The 19,999-nt window shown below is 35.3% G+C and overlaps 1 protein-coding gene across 20 annotated transcripts in view; it reads left to right on the top strand.

Moving 5' to 3' along the window:
- Window positions 1–15,336, top strand: part of ACSL4 (acyl-CoA synthetase long chain family member 4) — an 87,827-nt gene extending 72,491 nt beyond the window's left edge. For all 20 annotated transcript variants that reach the window (XM_035289504.3, XM_035289502.3, XM_078362125.1 and 17 more), the window contains 4 exons: window positions 728–919; window positions 2,543–2,657; window positions 4,677–4,834; window positions 12,507–15,336. In XM_035289504.3, coding sequence (XP_035145395.1) covers window positions 728–919; window positions 2,543–2,657; window positions 4,677–4,834; window positions 12,507–12,664 — 623 coding nt within the window. In that variant the 3' untranslated portion in view covers window positions 12,665–15,336. The remainder of the gene's footprint in view (window positions 1–727; window positions 920–2,542; window positions 2,658–4,676; window positions 4,835–12,506) is intronic.
- Window positions 15,337–19,999: the final 4,663 nt, after the last annotated feature.

Here is a 19,999-nt window from a genome sequence, read left to right as displayed (position 1 = left end):
AATGGGTTTATCATGTTGAAATTTTGAATAGTTTTAAATTTATCAGATCAGCTAACAGCTGAAAGGAATCCTGATGTTAATCCTTTTATGACACAAAATCTAATCTGTATCTTAGTTTACAAATTTAGATTTTCTTAAAGTAAGCTTTATTCAGTAATAAAGAGGTAATGCATAGTGTTAAAATATATTAGTAGTTATTGTCAATTAGTTTAGTGTTTGAACTTTTAAAGTCATGACTGGCCATAGGCAAAACTAATACAATTTCCTTCCTGTTTCCCATAGTCCCCTTTTCCTTCTCACTTTATGGCACTACCTTTTTAAGGTACTTACTACATGTTCTCTTTGATTAAAATCTCCTTAGAAAAATATTTGAAATGCATTGATATCAATGTGTTAGTAATTTACTTATAACAGCTTCAAGTGTTACTCTTCCTGGGGTGAAGAGCTCTATGAACACCTAGCTGGTGGTGTTCTGTGAAATGCTATGATATGGGAAGGTTTGAGATGGGTAATTGTTAGTGGTGATTATCATTGAATCTTTCCTGGTGTTTTTAAAATCACAGTCACCCACTATCCTCATGTAAATCTTAGGAAATATAACCTAATGTTCTCTCATAAAGTGATATAAAATTTGATCAGCAGAAAAATACTAACATACAAACTTTAAGAATGAATGAAAGTAGATTTTGTTGTAGAACAATAACAAATTTACTTTTATGATTTCTAGGCGGTTATACAATTAATGACAAGCCTAACCCCAGAGGCGAAATCGTAATTGGTGGACAGAACATCTCCATGGGATATTTTAAAAATGAAGAGAAAACAGCAGAGGATTATTCTGTGGATGAAAATGGACAAAGGTGGTTTTGCACTGGTGATATTGGAGAATTCCATCCCGATGGATGTTTACAGATTATAGGTCAGAATGTTTACTTTTTATGGTTTTCTTTAGTTTTTATAACTTCAATATATATGAAAGGAATATTGATCAGTCATCAGTAAGGTTGATGGTTTCATTCATTCAAATTCTGGACAAGTTATTTAACTTATGTATGAGCTTTTCCATCAGTAAAACAGGGACAATACCAACCTCATAGGGCTGTTGCTAAGATTAAATGAGTTGATATATGTAAAATATTCTAAACAGAGCCTGAACGTTAGTGTAAGTACTAGCAGCAGTAGCAATAGCAGCATTGAGTGTAGTGAGAATGGGCAGGGAAATAGCAGATTAGTAATGAGAAAACAAAAAAGCTCAGAGGAGGTCTTTCTTGGTCAACCACATGTGATTTTTGTATAACTATATCCGTACCATACTCTATGCTAGGCCTTCCTCACTGTACCTTTCCACACAAGGGGCAGCATGGACACACACACACACACACACACACACACACACACACATATATATATTTTACTGTTGGCTGCTTATATGGGTCTATCTAGGCCTGAACTTTAGAAAATTAGTATCAATTCTTAGCACTAGTCAATTTTGAGAATGTCAGTTACTTTGGCATTGTCCTTATTGAACCTGTTGAAATGGAGCTTTATGTTCAAGAACTGACTCCAAAATGGGCCCTTGTGATATTCACTTTGATGAGGCAAAAGTTAAAACAAAACTTGTTGATGAGGACCGCTCAGCAGGATCCCAATCAGGTCTTTTTTAAGATATAGAGTTTCCTTACCTATGTCTAGTGACTGATTTCAATGTGTCTCTGGACCTCATGATATTTGACCTGAATATCGTTAGAGATTTCCTGGGAAAATTGGTTCTTCATCTAGAAATTTGATCTGCTGGGAAAATTTCCAGGAACCAATGGTTCAGTTGAGAACCAATAAGCTTTTTTTCCCCTTGTTTCTCAACTGCACTGGAATCAAAGGTTATTTCTGTAGAGTGGGCTCCCAGGCTATGGGTAGGCAAATCAGCACTCACACACAGGTTCCCAGGCCATGTGATGATTATTCAAGCTGTGCCATCCTGTGCTAGCACTTTCTTAGAGCACTGTCATTTTAACAAGATAATGTCAAATGTGGAAAAGGAGAGTTAAGATGTGTTAAATGTGTTCTATATGCCAGACATTGTGGGATATGTCTGTATGAGGCAGGCATCATTATCTTGATAAAACTGAGGATTAAGAGGTTAACTGACATGCCCAGAATCACTTATCTAGTACCCAGCAGAGTTACCATTGAAATTGAATGTTCCAAAGTCCTAGTTCCTTCTATTAACTTCATTATAATGTTTAAGATTATAATAAGATGCCAAGCTTTGGATATAAAGTGTAACTTTTAGCCAATACTTACTTAACTAGGGATTTTCCTTTTAACTGGTGTGTATGGGCAAGCATTATATAGATGCAGTTTTTGCCACTTTAAAAGTAATGGCAAAAACCACAATTACTTTTGCACCAACCTAATAATAATTTTAGAAGAAATAGTTTTGTACATAACGATTAAGGTAATAATATTCAAAGAAGACAGTCAGAATTGCCTGTACCTTAGTAAAACAGACTATGGATGACTTGACATTCTTTATGACTTACAGATCGTAAGAAAGATCTAGTGAAGTTACAAGCAGGAGAATATGTATCTCTTGGGAAAGTAGAAGCTGCACTGAAGAATTGTCCACTTATTGACAACATCTGTGCTTTCGCCAAAAGGTAACTTTCCAAAGTTGTATTTTTTTGTTTTATAAGTCAAAAGATATTTAGAAAACAATGTGATTAATTACTTATTGTCATAAGGGTAACATCCATTTCTCTTAGAATTTTCATCAGATCTGGGGAATTGTACATTTATGAAAGTTACTGAATTCAATAGCTTGAACATCATTTGAGATAATGCAGACATGTTAACTATTTATTGGACACCTGCATCTTGCTAAATACTTAACTTATGTCACAAGTTATTTCATTTAACATCCACAACTGAGACTTAGCATAAGTAATTTTCAGAAACAAGTAAGACAACTACTACATTTGAGATGAGTTTTGAACCCAAGTTTTTCTAAATCAAAAGTCTTAAGAGACTCAGTCAATTTCTTTATGTGTTGATATATCTTATTTTTATGGGGTTTATTCTTTTTAAAAATTGTAATTGTGGTAAAAAGCATATAAGGTAAGATTTAGCATCTTAACTATTTCTAAATGTACAGTTCAGTAGTGTTGCATATATTTACATTGGTGTGTAGCCAATCTCCAGACCTTTTTTTTCTTGCAAAATAGAAACTCTATACCCATTATTAAACAACAACTCCCATTCTTCCTCCCTGTTTCCCCTGGAAACCACCATTCTACTTTCTGTTTCTGTGAATTTGACTTCTCTAGAAATCTCACATAAGTAGAATTATATAGTTTTTGTCTTTTTGTGTTTGGCTTAATTCCCTTAGTATAATGTCCACAAGGATTATCCATGTTGTAGCATATGTCAGAATTTCCTTCATTTTAAAGGCTTAACAATATTCCATTGTATCCATAGAATGTATGTTGTTTGTATATTCATTATCAGTGGATACTTTGGTTGCTTTCCCTTCTTGGCTGTTGTGAATAATGCTCCTAGGAAAATGGGTGTGCAAATATCTCTTTGAGATTCTGCTTTCAGTTATTTGGATAAATGTCCAAGAATTGCTGGATCACATGACAGTTCTGTTTTTAATTTTTTAAGGAACTGCAATACTGTTTTCCACAGGAACTGCACCATTTTTACATTCCTATAACAGTACACAGCATTCTATTTCCTCCACTTCTTCGCTAGCACTTGTTTGTTTTTTATAATACTCATCCTCATGGATGTGAGAGGATATTTTATTTTGGTTTCGATTTGCATTTCCCTAATGATTACTGCCACTGAGCACCTTTCCCTATGATTGTTGGCCATTCATGTATTATCCCTGGAGAAATGTCTATTCAAGTTCTTTGTTCATTTTTTTAATTGAGCTCTTTGGTTTTTTGTTGAGTTGTGGAAATTATATATTCTGTTTATTAAGCGTTATCAGATAGATCATTTGCAAATCTTTTTTTCTGTTCCATAGATAGCCTTTTTACTCTGCCAATTGAGTCTTTTGATACACAGAAGTTTTTAATTTTGACGTAGTCGCAGTTATCTGTTTTTGCTTTTCTTGCCCTTGCTTTTGGTGTCACATCCAAGAAATAGTACCAAATCTATTCTCATAAAGTGTTTTTTCTGTTTTTTTTCCTAGCAGTTTTATAGTTTTATTAGATTGGTACAAAAGTAATTTCGGTTTTTGCCATTAATGTATAAACCCACAATTACCTTTGCACCGAACTAATAGCTCTTAAATGTTTAGCTTTTTTATCCATTTTGAGTTAATTTTTATATATATTGTAAGGTAAAGGTCCACCTTCATTCACTGCAGGTGGATATCCAGTTTTCCTAGCATCGTTTGTTGATGAGACTGTCCTTTCCTCATTGACTGGTCTTAACACCCTTGTCAAAGATTATTTCTCCATAGATACAAGGGTTTACTTCTAGTTTCTCTATTCCATTGGTCTATATGTCTGTCTTTATGTTGGTACTGTGGGTTTTATTATTTCCTAATGAAATTTTAATAAATAAGAGAAATATATATTTGAATTATCTATACTGTACTGTTTCATTGGCTAATTTATGAATAACTTTTCTCAACGGTATCATTTCTAGTTTATTTTCTATCTTTTTAGTGACCAGTCCTATGTGATCAGTTTTGTGGTTCCTAATCAGAAAAGGTTGACACTTTTGGCGCAACAGAAAGGGGTAGAAGGAACTTGGGTTGATATCTGCAATAATCCTGCTATGGAAGCTGAAATACTGAAAGAAATTCGAGAAGCTGCAAATGCCAGTAAGTAAGAAATTGGTAGACTCGTATCGTCCCTAAAAGTCATCTAATAATGTCTTTTGCATTAGGTTCTTCGAGATGTTCGCTTTAATAATAAAATACAGGGTTTTAAGAAACCTACTTCTTAAATATGTATAATGAATTTCCATGTTGGAACAAATCTTCAGTGTCATGTAGTAGAATAATCTATCTAGTTCTTTATTGCATGTTTTAACATCTTTGATCATCTAGCCTGTGTTTGGAATGGTCCATGTTTGGGTAGATCTGTTATACAAGTCTACTTTGTGTCTGCAAAGTAGAAATTAATAACTTTAAGTTTAGTAACTAGTGTTTTAACCCTGATTATGCTTTGTGTGTATACTTTGGCTCTGCAAATGGACTATCTCAGATGATGCATTAATAACCAATCGGAGAACATCTGATTATATAGTATGTGCCAGGAATTGTGTCACACACTAGGAATACAGAACGTAGTAAGACTCATTTCTTGCTCTCATGTAGTTCATTATCAGGTAAGAGGGGCACATAAGAGAGACAACAATCTTAACAGCAATATAGAGATAATCATGGTACCTCAGATGAGGGTACCTAACATACCTGGAAGGACATGGAATAGATGTCACTTAAGCTCATTCTTAAGGGTTGATTAGAAGTTAACCAGGAAGGACATTCTAGGCTAAGAAGCCACATGAGTAAAGGCAAATAGGTATGTAAAGGATGATCTGTGAGGGAACTACAAGGAATTTGGCGTTGCTGGTACAGTATAAAGTATGAGGTAAGGCTGTAGAGGTTAGCAGAGACCAAGTTGTATAGTGCGTTCTATGCTGTGTTCAGAAATTTGGATGTAATCCTATAGGCAGTGGGGAGCCATTGGCAGGTTTTACTAGGTTAGTGACGTGGTCAGGTTTGCATTTTGGATAGATGCAGTCACTCTGGAGGCCGTGCTGAAGATGTATTTGAGAGAGACTGGACTGAGGCAGAGGGCCAGTTTAAGACGGCTGTAGGAGGGGAGTGTTGAGTAATGAGGACCTGAAGCAGGGAATCAGGAAACATGAAGTGAAATTGGCATACTTCAATGATTAATTGGATAATGTAGACAAGGGAAAAGAGAAGTCTAGATTAGCCCCCAGATTTGTAGCTGAAGTGACAAGGTAAATACTACTTACTACTGATTGAGCTAGAAAATACAAGAGGAAGATCCGGCATATACAAGAATATGATGAGGTCAGTTTGGGACACACGTAGTTTGAAACACCTTTTGGACAGTCAAAGTTAAAATGTCCAGCAGGTGGTTGTGTATAGTCCAAATCTTATTCGGAGAGGCCTGGACTATACTATAGACTGGGGGATAATTGAAACCAAGAAAGCAGATGGGCCAACCTTGTGTGAGATTGTAATGGGAGAACAGAAGCTGTGGATGGGTCTCTGGACAACACCAGCATATAAAGAATGGATGAAGAGGCCGGGCGCGGTGGCTCAAGCCTGTAATCCCAGCACTTTGGGAGGCCGAGGCAGTTGGATCATGAGGTCTAGAGATCGAGACCATCCTGGTCAACATGGTGAAACCCCATCTCTACTAAAAATATAAAAAAAATTAGCTGGGCATGGTGGCGTGTGCCTGTAATCCCAGCTACTCAGGAAGCTGAGGCAGGAGAATTGCCTGAACCCAGGAGGCGGAGGTTGCGGTGAGCCGAGATCGCGATTGCACTCCAGACTGGGTAATAAGAGCGAAACTCCATCTCAAAAAAAAAAAAAAAAAAAAAAGAAAAGAATGGATGAAGAAAGAGATGTGTGTGGGAAGCATAATTTGCAAGATGCCAGAAGATCAAAGCCCATGCAGACCACTGCTAAGAGTTTCAGGAAAGAGTAATCAACAGTTTTAAATTAGCAGTAAGGCCTGACAAAGCTTATTGGAACACTGATTGGAAAATTAAAGAGATTAAAATTAATGCTCAACTTAAATAGTAGGCTTTTTTTTTTTTCTTTTTTCCAACAAGGGATTCCATGTGGGTAGGCTGATTTTATAACCTTTTTTTTTTTGGAGATGGAGTCTTGCTCTGTCACTCAGGCTGGAGTGCAATGGCATGATCTTGGCTCACCACAAGCTCTGCCGCCTGGGTTCAAGGAATTCTCTTGACTCAGCCTCCTGACTAGCTGGGATTACAGGCATGCACCACCATGCCTGGCCAATTTTTGTATTTTTAGCAGAGATGGGGTTTCACCATTTTGGTCAGGCTGGTCTCAAACGCCTGACCTCGTGATCTACCCACCTTGGCCTCTCAAAGTGCTGGGATTACAGGCATGAGCCACCATGCCTGGTCTTTATAACCTTTTTTAAGTTTCATTTTTATCAATATAACAAGCATATATAATTTTTAAAATATCAATATTGTGGACTTGCAACAAAAAGCAGCCCATATTGTATCCCTCTTTCCCCAGGTCTCATCTGTCTTCAACTTTAGTTGTTTTGTTAAAGTCTCTGACATTCGCCTCCATTTTTCTAAAGAAAATTGTTATATTGCTCCTTCTTGAATTTTTAATTTGTAATATTATCTATGGACTTCGAACCACCGAAGATTTAACTTTTTTATAACCATTCTCCTCTTCTCCCCCCCTACACTCTTTCTTTTCCAATATATAATATAATTCCCATTTTAAACCCAGGTTTACCTTATGACTATGAAAATATTCACAGCTGAACTACATAGTGTTTTATGATTATATTTCCTTTCTTGGACAATTTTGTGGTTTTCCCTGGATCTTAAAATTTCCTTTCTTTATTAGTTTTCTGTATACCTATTCTTAAGTTTTCCTGTAAACTCTGATCAAATTGTAAAAATTCTCCCTGATACAGGAAAGGATAGCGGGTCTGTATTTTTTTTCTCAGAGACATACTTCTTAGAGCCCTTTATCCTTGTGCTGAAATTTAGACTGTTTGCTCCCCAAGGCTTCCGTTTACTGTCATCCTGGGAATTTCCTTTGCTTCTCTCTTATGTTGGATCCTGTTCCTGGATCTCATATCTGTCTTTTTGCTTGTTTACTTGCTAGTTTGGATAGAGCACATCCTTCAGCAGCTCCCTGAGAAAGGTGCATAGGAGGTAAATTTTTGAGACTGTGTTTGCATGTCTGAAAATGTTTTTATTCTGTCCCCACCCTTGAGATGTGTCTTGGCATATTTTAGAATGATAAATTCTAAATCATTTTTCCTGAACACTCACAGACTTGGTTCTGTTGTCTTCCAACTCCACTGTTGCATCCTGATTCCCATTTATTTCTGTATGATCTATTTTATCTCTCCTAGCTTTCAGAGTCATGTTAATTTCTGGTATCTTCGTAGTTCATAATGATGTATCTTAGTGTGGGTCTTTGATCATTTATCTTTGTGCATACTTGGTGTGGGCCTTTTCAGTCTGGAGATCTCTGCCCTTTAGTTCTGGGAAATGTTAATTTATTTTTTGTTTGTTCATTTGCTTTTTTCCCATAATCCCTCCACCCTGCCCTGTGCATCTGTTTCTGTATGGCTGTTGGACTTCCAGCTTTCATTCTCTAATTTTATTATATTTTTAAAATTTTCTTTTCCTCTTTTTGTTTTATATTCTGGCAGAGTCTCAACTTTATCATCTCTTCGACTACTGAATTTCCAGTTTCCACTGTCAGAATTTTAAGTTTCAAGAGCTTGTTCCTGTCCTGTCATTGTTCCTTTTAATAGCACCCTGTTGCTCTTTCATGGATGCAGTTGATGCATTGTCTCTTATTCCTCTGAGGATATTAAAAGGAATCCTTTTTATGTAGTTTTCTTCTGTTATTGTCTCCTTTTCCCCCTCGTTGCACTTTATGCTTGCTTTGGTCATTGCCTCCCAAGTGTCTGCTGATCCTTGTATGTCCATATTTAAGAACCAGGTACTAAAAAACTGTTTAGAAAGCTTACTGGGCTTCACTGAAAAGGTATTCAAATGTTCGTGTCTTTTTCTCTTAAGTCATTCTATTTCTCCAAAGGAGATTTCTCCAGTCTCTTGCCCTGGTGATACTAGCCTGACTGCCAGAATTCTGGTAACCAAAACGTAAAGGAGTTATTATATTAATATATATATATTATATATTATATATATATAATCACTTGATAGTAGTTTATCTTTGGGTGGTGAGATTACATTTTGGTATATATATATATATATATATATATATATATATATACACACACACACACACACACACACACACACACACTTAACCTGTCAACATCATCAAAGTTTTTCTATGTCAATAGATAGAAAATTACAGTATTGGCTGTACGCAGTAGCTCATGCCTGTAATCCCAGCACTTGGGAGGCCGAGGCAGGTGGATCACCTGGGGTCAGCAGTTCAAGACCAGCCTGGCCAACATGGAGAAACCCCATCTCTGCTAAAGATACAAAAATTAGCTGGGTGTGGTGGCGGGCGCCTGTAATCCCAGCTACTCAGGAGGCTGAGACAGGAGAATTGCTTGAACCTGGGAGGTGGAGGTTGCAGTGAGCCGAGATTGAGCCACTGCTCTCCAGCCTGGACAACAAAGAGTGAAACTCCATCTCAAAAAAAAAAAAACTTACAGTATCATTTTAAATACGAAATAGTCCCAGTATATAAATAGCTATTTAAGTCCCTATTGGATTTTTAGGTGAGTTTCACTTTTTTCCCCATCAGTATAAATAAATATAACATGAATCTTATATACTCAATAATTATTTTCTTATGTGATTATTTTCTTAGCATGAATTCCTAGAAACAGAATTTCTGAGTCAAAGAAAGTATACATTTTAAAGACTTTTTTTCCTCAGTGCCAAATTGCTGCCTCTCCCAGGAAAACTGAACCGTATCTATCATATATGGTTTCACATATCTATCAGAAATAGATGAATATACCTATTTCCCTAACGGAGCTCCTATAATTTCTATTTATCAAAAATTTAACTACTTACATACCATTTTGGTTTTAAAATATAGGTTATAGTGATAGTTTTTCTACCTGAAAACTAATTTTTCCCCAGGAACAATTTTCTGAACTCTGGACACTGTAAAGTTTTAAATAACAATTGCCTCTTAACATAATCAGATTGAAAAAACTTACTTATTTTATTCCTATAAAGACAGTGTGACATAATAGTTCCTTCTTCAAGGTGGTTTTGTTATAATATTGTTGATATAACATACTTTTATATTAATAACATCAGACTCCCAGAAACTTTTGTTACAAACCCTGATTTTGCTTTTAATATAGTATTTTCAAAAATATATTTTCTTTAAATAAGTATTTAAGTATAGCATTTCAAATATAATATTTTCTTTAAATATAGTATTTCAGTAAGTTGATATTGCACTGTACTTATTCTTAGTCATCCTCTGAATGTACTAATGGATTAGAATATGACTTGAATGATTTTCCATTGCATATTTAATTGTGTAAAAGCAACAATGAGGGGAATCAAGCTGCGTCCCAATTTGGTAGAAGGCAGAATAAAATCCTAGGACCCAGTAGGCCCTCATAATTTTCCTGTGCTTGGAGTGAGGCATTTAATTCATGATTTGGATAATGAGTGCTAATCATGAGCTAAATGTATAAATCATGAACCTTTTGTGCCACAAAAGATTTATCTTGCCAACAATTTGCTTCAAATTATAATTTCAGAGACTTATGCAAAAAATTGTAAAATAGTCTTGATTGTATTCAGCAAATCTGTCAGAAATTATACATCTTTCATAGCAAGCCTCTTCATATTTTAAGTATAATTGCGAGATATACATAGTATCATAAGAATGCAAAATACTTGTTTTGGATAATTTGAGCAACTACTAATGGCTATAAAAATCGATTATTTGCTACGACCTGCTGGTCACATTTCATAATGTTCTAGTTAATTCAGATAAAAATGCCACAATTTTGTTTTTGCTTTTGTTTTCATTCCCATAATCTTTCTAAGTTGTTGGCAGTTTATTCTATTTATAGGAAACTGTGACTGTTGATTGCTTTCTATGGCTTGTGGTATTAGATAATGTTTAGGAGTTCTTCAGATGAAATCTCTATAGCAGTCTATTTTTTGGCTTTAAAGCAGGACTTTAATAAAGACTAAATAGGAAGATTGTTATCACCCTGCTTTCATTTGTTTGTGTGCAACTGAAATAATGCGTTTGCCTTGTCCCAATTTTGTCAGTGTTTCTGGACTAGGACCTCTGTATGTAAGAAAAGTAAAATGAAACAAAAAATTAGGGAGCCAAGTTTGTAGTTGAGAATTTAACCGTTTCCTTGAGTTTCAAATGTAACCTTGGGAGCAGATAGTCTTATTTTATGAACCTCTGTATAACTGAGCTGTACTTTATGAAAAGAGTAGACCTGGTTAATTCAAGCAAATTTTATGTTCCTTTACTACCCGTTCAGACATTATTTTTAGGAACTTGGCTCTAACTTATGTTTGAAAGATTATTTTTCATACTCAGCTTTATATTTTTCTGTTGTTTTCATGAGAAACTCACTAAAATGTAGACTAGCACTAGAAAAGAACTTTCGTGATGTGAGTTCTTTGTGCTTGCCACTGAAACCAAATCGTTTCTAAAGTCATCTAGGCTATTTAGTAGTAGTTTTAAAGAATGTGCTGATGTTTGCTTCTTAGCAGTTGGTGTTTTAAATAATCACATAAAATAAAGCTCATCTGTTTATTAACGTTACTGTTAATAGGCCTCCATAATCTAAAGAATTACCCTTGTATTCATAATAAATAACTTGATGGCATATAATTTATGGAATTTAAAAGTATTAATACTATATTTATTACCTTTATGTCCTTACTTCCTTATATTTTTATAATATATATTGAGTTCTCTAACTCAAATATAATATTCATTGCATCAGTTTTAATACAATTTAAAGATATGAAATCCACAATCCCTTTTTTATCTGTATTTGAATATGTAGTAAAGCTTATAAAGAATACTTGTCTACAGGCTTAATTTTCTGTGGAATGAATTCATAAACTTGTATATGTTTATGGAAGGCTCTCAACCTAACCCTATGGATGGCAGTGAAACAAATCAAAGACCTTGCTTTTATGGAGCTTACATTCTAGCTCCATGGTGAGACAAATATATAATATGTTGGGTAGTGATAGGTACTTTGAACAAAGCACAGTGTTAAGAAGATATAGAGAGACAAAGGGACTTTTCTTTTGTTATGAGTGATCAGGGAAGTCCTCTCTGGGGAGGTGGCATTTGAGCAGACATATAGACGAAGTATGGAAGTGAACCACACAATTGTATTGAGAAAGACCATCCCAGGCAAATATAAAATCTCTGAAGAGGAAGGTGTGTGTGTGTGTGTGTGTGTGTGTGTGTGTGAGTGTAAATAATGTGTATATGTATGTATATTATAATAACTACATAGACAAAAACTATCCAACTGAAACAACTTACGTGTGCTTTGAGAAATATAAAATGAAATTGTAAGGTAGAGGTAGCATTAATAAACTATCTAGTATACCATTAAATAAGTTTGTGGTGATTGGTGATTCATCACCTCAATCATCTAGGTAAGTCCTGAAAAACTCATATTTTATTAATTGCTTCTCTCTTCTCTTCTATCTCTTTACCCACTCCTTTCTCCTCTCTTCCCCCCACTCCTTTTCACCCATCTTTTCCCTTCTAATTTCAGTGAATTTGGAGCGATTTGAAATTCCAATCAAGGTTCGATTAAGTCCGGAGCCATGGACCCCTGAAACCGGTTTGGTAACAGATGCTTTCAAACTGAAAAGGAAGGAGCTGAAGAACCATTACCTCAAAGACATTGAACGAATGTATGGGGGCAAATAAAATGTTACTCTTTTATTGACACTTGTGCAGGAGGTAGCCTGGTGGTTTTTCACTTCTCAAGTTTTACGCCTTTGTTGAGCTGTCTGTTAGAAAGCAAGGTATATTATTCTAAAGATACAGTCAAAAGAAAACAAAACCAAAAGTGATTAAAGTTGTTGTCCAATTTACTTTAGTTTTGCATAGTTCTAGTGCAACTGAAACTGAAAAGTTATTTCCCTTTAGCTGTGTTATTATAGAGCAGAAATTTTGTTTTTAAAAATTAGCCTAAGATATATTTGTTTTTATAAAGAAAAATATTTACTGTTGAACAAAATAAATTGGAGTTGGAGTAGAATGTAGTTTGAGGAAATTTGCAGCTTCCAATGCCTCTTGTCTTCCTATTTCAGAAGGAGTTTAAATATTAAGCATGACAGAATATATGTATTAACACTACTCAAAGCAGAAGTGCTGCAGGGCTTTAAAATTCTCTTCCAATCATTTATCTTGAAGGAAAAATTCAATAGTAATATAATACACAAAATCAAATAATACCTTAGAAGGTATTAAGATTATAATTGTTGCATAGGTTAGATATAGAGTCATTGTAACATTGTGAATAATTACAGTGCCTAAAGTAAGAATAAAATAACATATACAACACCAAAAAATATCTAGTAATATATTTAAAGGGAAATTGAGCTGCTCTTTTGAAACTTTGAGATCTAAAAATAACTGTAATTATTTGAATGACTTAAGAGGAAAGTACATTTTGTAAAATGCTGAAAATTGTCTTTTTGTGTTTATTCAAACTGAAAAGCTGAGACCAAGAGCAAAAAGATAGGAAAGTAATAAAAATTTAACAGGCAAACATTTTCTCTTAGAAACGAGATAAAATCATGAGTATTTGGAATTAGAACTCTTACACATCACTGAACATGGGAAAGAGATTTAAACTCTGAACTTATCTTTGATAACAGGGATTGATTTTAAAATGTACTTGTATTAAATTACATTTGTAATTTAAGGTCTGTTTGCTGTTGCTGATTTGATTGTTGGTCAGTAGTTTGCATTTCAGAAAGCCTTTCATTTTGCTTTAATTTTAGCAAAGCGGGTTATAATGAATAACTTCCCCAATATCTTGCTCGAACTTACAGGTGATTAACTTGGATGAGTTTTGTGAAGTTAAAGGGAAGAAAACACTGTTATCATTTTTTCCTGTTTGGAAAGAGTTTAGAAACTGGAAATACTGGATTTGGGATAAGGACTGATGTTTGTGCAGTAACTTGGAGTGTGGTTTCTTTTTGAACCTTTAATGACAACCTGGGATTATACATTCCTGACAGATATTCACACTTGAAACATAGTTACTGTAAAATGCAAAAATTCTTAATACTGTTATTCTTTGCACTTTTTCTTAATCATTTTATATATGCATATATATATATATATGCTGCTTATGTTCTTTTGTACAGATGTGAACCACCATTGCAACAAAATAAGTTCCTTTTGCTCTAAAATATTTATAAAGAAAATACTTAAGTGTTATGTATGTGGCGGTAATAAGGGAAAAATCAAGTATTATAAACAAGAATGAAGGTTTTTATAAAGATTTCTGTTCAGCGTTTTGCAAGTTAAAATTCTAGGAAAGTTTTTCCTGAAGTTATGTGTGTGTGAGAATTCTCATTCCTCCCAACTTGACTTTGAAGAGTGAAAAACCATTATTATCAAGTAGACTATTATCAGCTTCTATTCCTGCCCTGCTATTTATCCCTTAAGAATAAGTTTCTTGGACTTTTCCAATATGTGATTTTTTTTCCCATTTAGAATGGTGATTTTAAAGTGTGAGTGCATGCATTATCTTATCTCAGATATTTGCACCCCCAATCCGCCCCCATCTCCCGAAAGCTAGAACACTGCCAACTGATCTGTTATATAGGTCCTTTAGAAACACATAATTAACACTTAAGGTTGGGTGCTGCTAATTCTTTGCGAAAATCCAAATATTGTTAAGGGACCAGGGAGATGCCACTACCCTTTGATTTTCCATAAAAAAATATATATGTTTATGTAAACAAATCTTTCCATATTCATAGTGACTTTTCAAGTATTTGAGCCTAAAGATTTTGATCTCACATTTTTATAACTGTTTAAATTGTCACATTATTACATACACATCAGCCATCAACTAAAGTTGTACTTCAAAAATTTACAACAATATGTACATTTCTAAGTCAAACACTTGTGACTTTTGTTTTAATTCCATGAATGTTCCTGCCTCCTTGATATCTGTATTTATTCTTTTTTTCTCTAGAGTGGAGGAATAATTGTGTGACATTTCAGAAATATGGATAAATGATTCAAAAAGTCACAGTTAAGGAGAATAATGTTTCTTTGATCATGAATAACTGATTAGTAATTCTTGCCTATATTTTCCTGATAGCATATGACAAATGTTTCTAAGGTAACAAGATGAGAACAGATAAAGATTGTGTGGTGGTTTGGATTTGGAGAGAAATATTTTAATGTTTAAATGCAGTTACAAATTACAATGTATTCATTTTTGTACTTTCTGTTAAAATGCATGATTGTAGAATTGTTTAGATTTTGTGTTTATTCTTGATGAAAAGTTTTGTTTGTTCTTGTTTTTAAGTTTGCACTCAAATCTTAAGAAATAAATTCACCCATGTTATCAAGCCAATTTGTACTTCATTATGCATTGAGATAAAATCTGCAGGCTTGAAGATTATTAACCAAACTTTTAAACACATAATTTTAAAGTACTCATCTCTATGTTTATGGAATTGCATTAAGCATTTAAACCAGCTTGTACAGTCCCATTTGTAATACTGATTTTGGAACAAAACATATTCATGTTGTGTGGATTATTAGTAGGTGCTACCAAATTATAACTGTTGCTTTTAGGCTAATTAATATTTTAGAGAGAAATTGATTTGAGTTATATGAGGGTGTGTATAAAATGGCATTAAAAGCTCTATTTCCTGGCTTTGCCCCTCAGTAGTTGTGTAATTTTTGGCAAATTAATTAACATCTTGGAGCTGCATTTCTCCATCTGGAAAAGGTGGGTTGATGGATGATAGGATCTGCCTAATAAGAATGTTGTGAGAGTTAAAATGTGGAGTGTTTAGAACAGTAGCTTATGTTAGCTATTATTATCATAATCATTATTGTATTGATCATCAGTCAGATTATTTAAGTATTGACTAGCACACTCAGGGCCTTAAAGGAGTGACTGCCCCTGAAGATTTTGTGAAAAATGTTCTAGATTTAGAGGTCAGGAAACCTGGGCTCATTGACACTAGCTTTGTAACCATGGGCAAATCTCACAACCTTAGCCTTAGCCTTAGTTTCTTCTTCCCATTAAAGAAAAAAAAGAAAGCTTAAAAATGAAGCCTTTTGGCCGGGCGCGGTGGCTCAAGCCTGTAATCCCAGCACTTTGGGAGGCCGAGGCAGGTGGATCACGAGGTCAAGAGATCGAGACGATCCTGGTCAACATGGTGACCAGGATCTCTACTAAATATACATAGTCTCTACTAAAAATACAAAAAGTTAGCTGAGCATGGTGGCGCATGCCTGTAATCCCAGCTACTCAGGAGGCTGAGGCAGGAGAATTGCCTGAACCCAGGAGGCGGAGGTTGCGGTGAGCAGAGATCGCGCCATTGCACTCCAGCCTGGGTAACAAGAGCGAAACTCCGCCTCAAAAAAAAAAAAAAAAAAAAAAGATGCCTTTTGCAAAAAGGGAAAGACAAATGACAGAAGAAATAGGGAACATGATAGTCCTTACGGTCCTTCATGTCTAGCTTTAATATTCTGATATTACTGTTCCAAGCTCTATTTTCTTTTCTTTTCTTTTTTTTTTTTTGAGACAGAGTTTCTCTCTTGTTACCCAGGCTGGAGTGCAATGGCGCGATCTCGGCTCACTGCAACCTCCGCCTCCTGGGTTCAGGCAAATCTCCTGCCTAAGCCTCCTGAGTAGCTGGGATTGCAAGCTCCATTTTCTTAAATGATGCTCTAGGTTCTGAGTTTCCCATAAGGCTATGAGGCTATGGATCACAAGAAGTTGAGGATTCTAATAGGTATAAAGAGTCTGTGACTTTTTTTTAAATGTATTTTTATTTCCAGATAGGGTCTCACTCTGTCACCAAGGCTGGAGTACAGTGGTGCCATCATAGCTCACTGCAGCCTTGAACTCCGGGGATCAAGCAATCCTGCCACTTTAGTCTCCCACGTAGCTGAGACTACAGGCATGCACACCCAGCTAATTAATTTTTTTTAAGAGATGGGGTCTTGCTATGTTGCCCAGACTGGTCTTGAACTTCTGGCATCAAGCAATCCTCTCACCTCAGCCACCCAAAGTGGCACTGAGGTGTGATCCACAATGCCACACCCTTATTACAGGTGTGATCCACAGTGCCTGACCCTTATGTTTTATAAAATTTTAATCAGGGTTTTGCACACATAATTTAAAGTAGTGCTTCCAAACTTCTTTTTACTGTGATCCACAATTCTGAGCACACACATTTTATGAAAATATTTTGTGTGTGAAAAAACAATACTAATGAGATGCACACTGGTTTTCTATTCTATTTTATTTATTTAAATGTTGGCTGTGACTCACTAAATTGATTTAATGACCCTGTAAAAGAGTGCTGTTCAGAAGAACTTTCTGTGAAGTTGAAAATGTTCAGTGTCTGCACTGCGCACTGTAATAGTTGCCAGCCATATGTGGCTGTGGACCATTTAAAATGTGGTTATTGTTGGCCAGGCACGGTGGCTCATGCCTGTAATCCCAACACTTTGGAAGACCACGATAAGAGGATTGCTTGAGGCCAGGAGTTCGAGACCAGTCTGGTTAACAGCAGGACCCCATCTCTAAAAAAAAAAATAAATATTAACAAAAATTTAAAAAGATCTTTAAAAAATAAAATGTGGTTAGTGTGACTGAGGAACTGGATTTTTATTTTTATGTCCATATTGGACTGCATCACTCCAGAGAGATTGTAAGTCACAGTTTGAAAAGCACAGTATTCTACAAAGTTTCTGAAAAACAGCTATCCATTGCCTTCATCCTCCCGATTTCCTCTACCTCAGAGGCAACCACTTTTAACTCTTAGTTGATTGTTTGGTTTTTGCCATCTTGTATCCCTGCTTCTTGATTTTATCGACCTTTCATTGTACAGGCACACTTCTCATCCTCTCAATATAAATGCATAGTTAGATCAGTAAGTCTTTACATTATAACTATTGAGAGCTGAAATGGAGTAGGAAGACAATGATTCATTTCCTTCTCCTGACTGCACTTTTAAACCACTGAAGCTAATAATTGTCTTTTTGTCATTTGCTTGATTTTCTTTGTATTTATCACTAAATCACTAACTCTACCACAGGCTCTCCACCAATTGCTTAAAATCTCTCTAGACCTCCAGATAGCAAGAATTATAACAATTTCATCTGGAAGAAATCTCTCCTACAACCAGATCATTTGCCCTTCTTTGCCTGGTGCAGGATCATTATTTTGGTATCTACCTTAATTGTCATCCTGAGAATTCCCTTTACCTTTGTCATGTGTTGGGTCTCCAGTTTTTTGTATCCCGTGTCTTTTTCTTACTTGGGTTATTATTTATTTTTGATAGAATACATTCTACAGTAGCTTACTGAGAAGGGATGAATGGGAAATAAGTTGGAGGTCTTAATTGATAATTTGGTTGGGTATAGGATTGAAAATTTCCTCTCGGTGTGGAAAGCATCATTCCATTGTCAATAAGCTTTCCATCTTATCTCTCCAACAGGAACTTTCCATTCTAGTTCCATTTTTTCTTTTTTTTGCCCTTTATACCAATTTATTTTATATCTTTTTAAAATACCATCCAACAAAAAACAATGAAGTTTACATCTAGGGCAGATATACGTAACTTAAGGCACTTGTCCATCATGCCCATTGAATAACAACTTTGCTATTGAAATTTCTTAAAATTTACCAAATTAAAAGGCTGAGGGATGCAGAAGAAGAAGTATTTTAGTGTAATCTGTAAATTCGCTTTTCTAAGAAAGAAAGTAAATCCTGTTTTCCCCAGATAAGTAAATAAGCAAGAGCTACATGCAGCAGTGTGAGTAGTAAGACCTTTCTCAAGTCTTTCCAAATGAATCAAAGGTGGGTATGCGATAGGAGAAAACATTGATGGAAAAACATTGCAATATATTTATTATAATATATTACAAACATATTTTGTTTGTACAACGAATATATTTAGATAATTTAACATTTTAATAGGCAAGAGGTGGCATTTTAGCAGCAAAGTGCTTAAAGAGTACATTGTAGAGAATTATACAAAAAAGTCTCTCACTCCAGTCAGAACGGGGATTATTAAAAAGTCAGGAAACAACAGATGCTGGAGAGGCCGTGGAGAAATAGGAACGCTTTTACACTCTTGGTGGGAGTGTAAATTAGTTCAAACATTGTGGAAGACAGTGTGGCAAGTCCTCAAGGATCTAAAACCAGAAATACCATTTGACCCAGCAATCCCATTACTAGGTATATGCCCAAAGGACTATAAATCATTCTACTATAAAGACACATGCACATGTATGTTTATTGCAGCACTGTTCACAATAGCAAAGACTTGGGACCAACCCAAATGCCCATCAATGATAGACTAGATAAATAAAATGTGGCACATATGCATGATGGAATATTATGCAGCCATAAAAAAGAATGAGTTCATGTCCTTTGCAGGAACATTGATGAAGCTGGAAGCCATCATTCTCACCAAACTAACACAGGAACAGAAAACCAAGCACTGCATGTTCTCACTCATACGTGGGAGTTGAACAACGAGAACACATGAACAGAGGGAGGGAAACATCACACACCAGGGCCTGTTGGGGGGTGAGGGGCTTGGGGAGGGAGAGCATTAAGACAAAAACCTATGCATGTGGGGCATAAAACCTAGATGACGGGTTGATAGGTGCAGCAAACCACCATGGCACATGTATACCTATGTTACAAACCTGCACGTTCTGCACATGTATCCCAGAACGTAATAATAAAAAAAAAACCTTTAAAAAAGGGCACATAAATGGGTCAACAGCAGGATAGGTAAAAGCCTCAAAGGAAAAATGATGTCATCGGTGTCATGGTTCTGGGAGGAATAACATGTTCTGAATCTGGAACTGTCTGGAATAGATTTAGTTTCCTTGTCTTTACATATTTGAAGACCATGACTGAAGCACTATTTCCACAATAGCAGTAATTAGGAAATGTATAGCCTTTTTTTTTTTAACAGAGGTGTATATAACACCTCTGTTAATGTGCTCAGCAGAGGAATTTTAAGTTGTTGA

This window comes from Callithrix jacchus, chromosome X, assembly GCF_049354715.1.
Source record: "Callithrix jacchus isolate 240 chromosome X, calJac240_pri, whole genome shotgun sequence".
In the NCBI taxonomy this organism is placed as follows: domain Eukaryota; kingdom Metazoa; phylum Chordata; class Mammalia; order Primates; family Cebidae; genus Callithrix; species Callithrix jacchus.
This window is presented reverse-complemented; position numbering and strand designations above follow the sequence as displayed.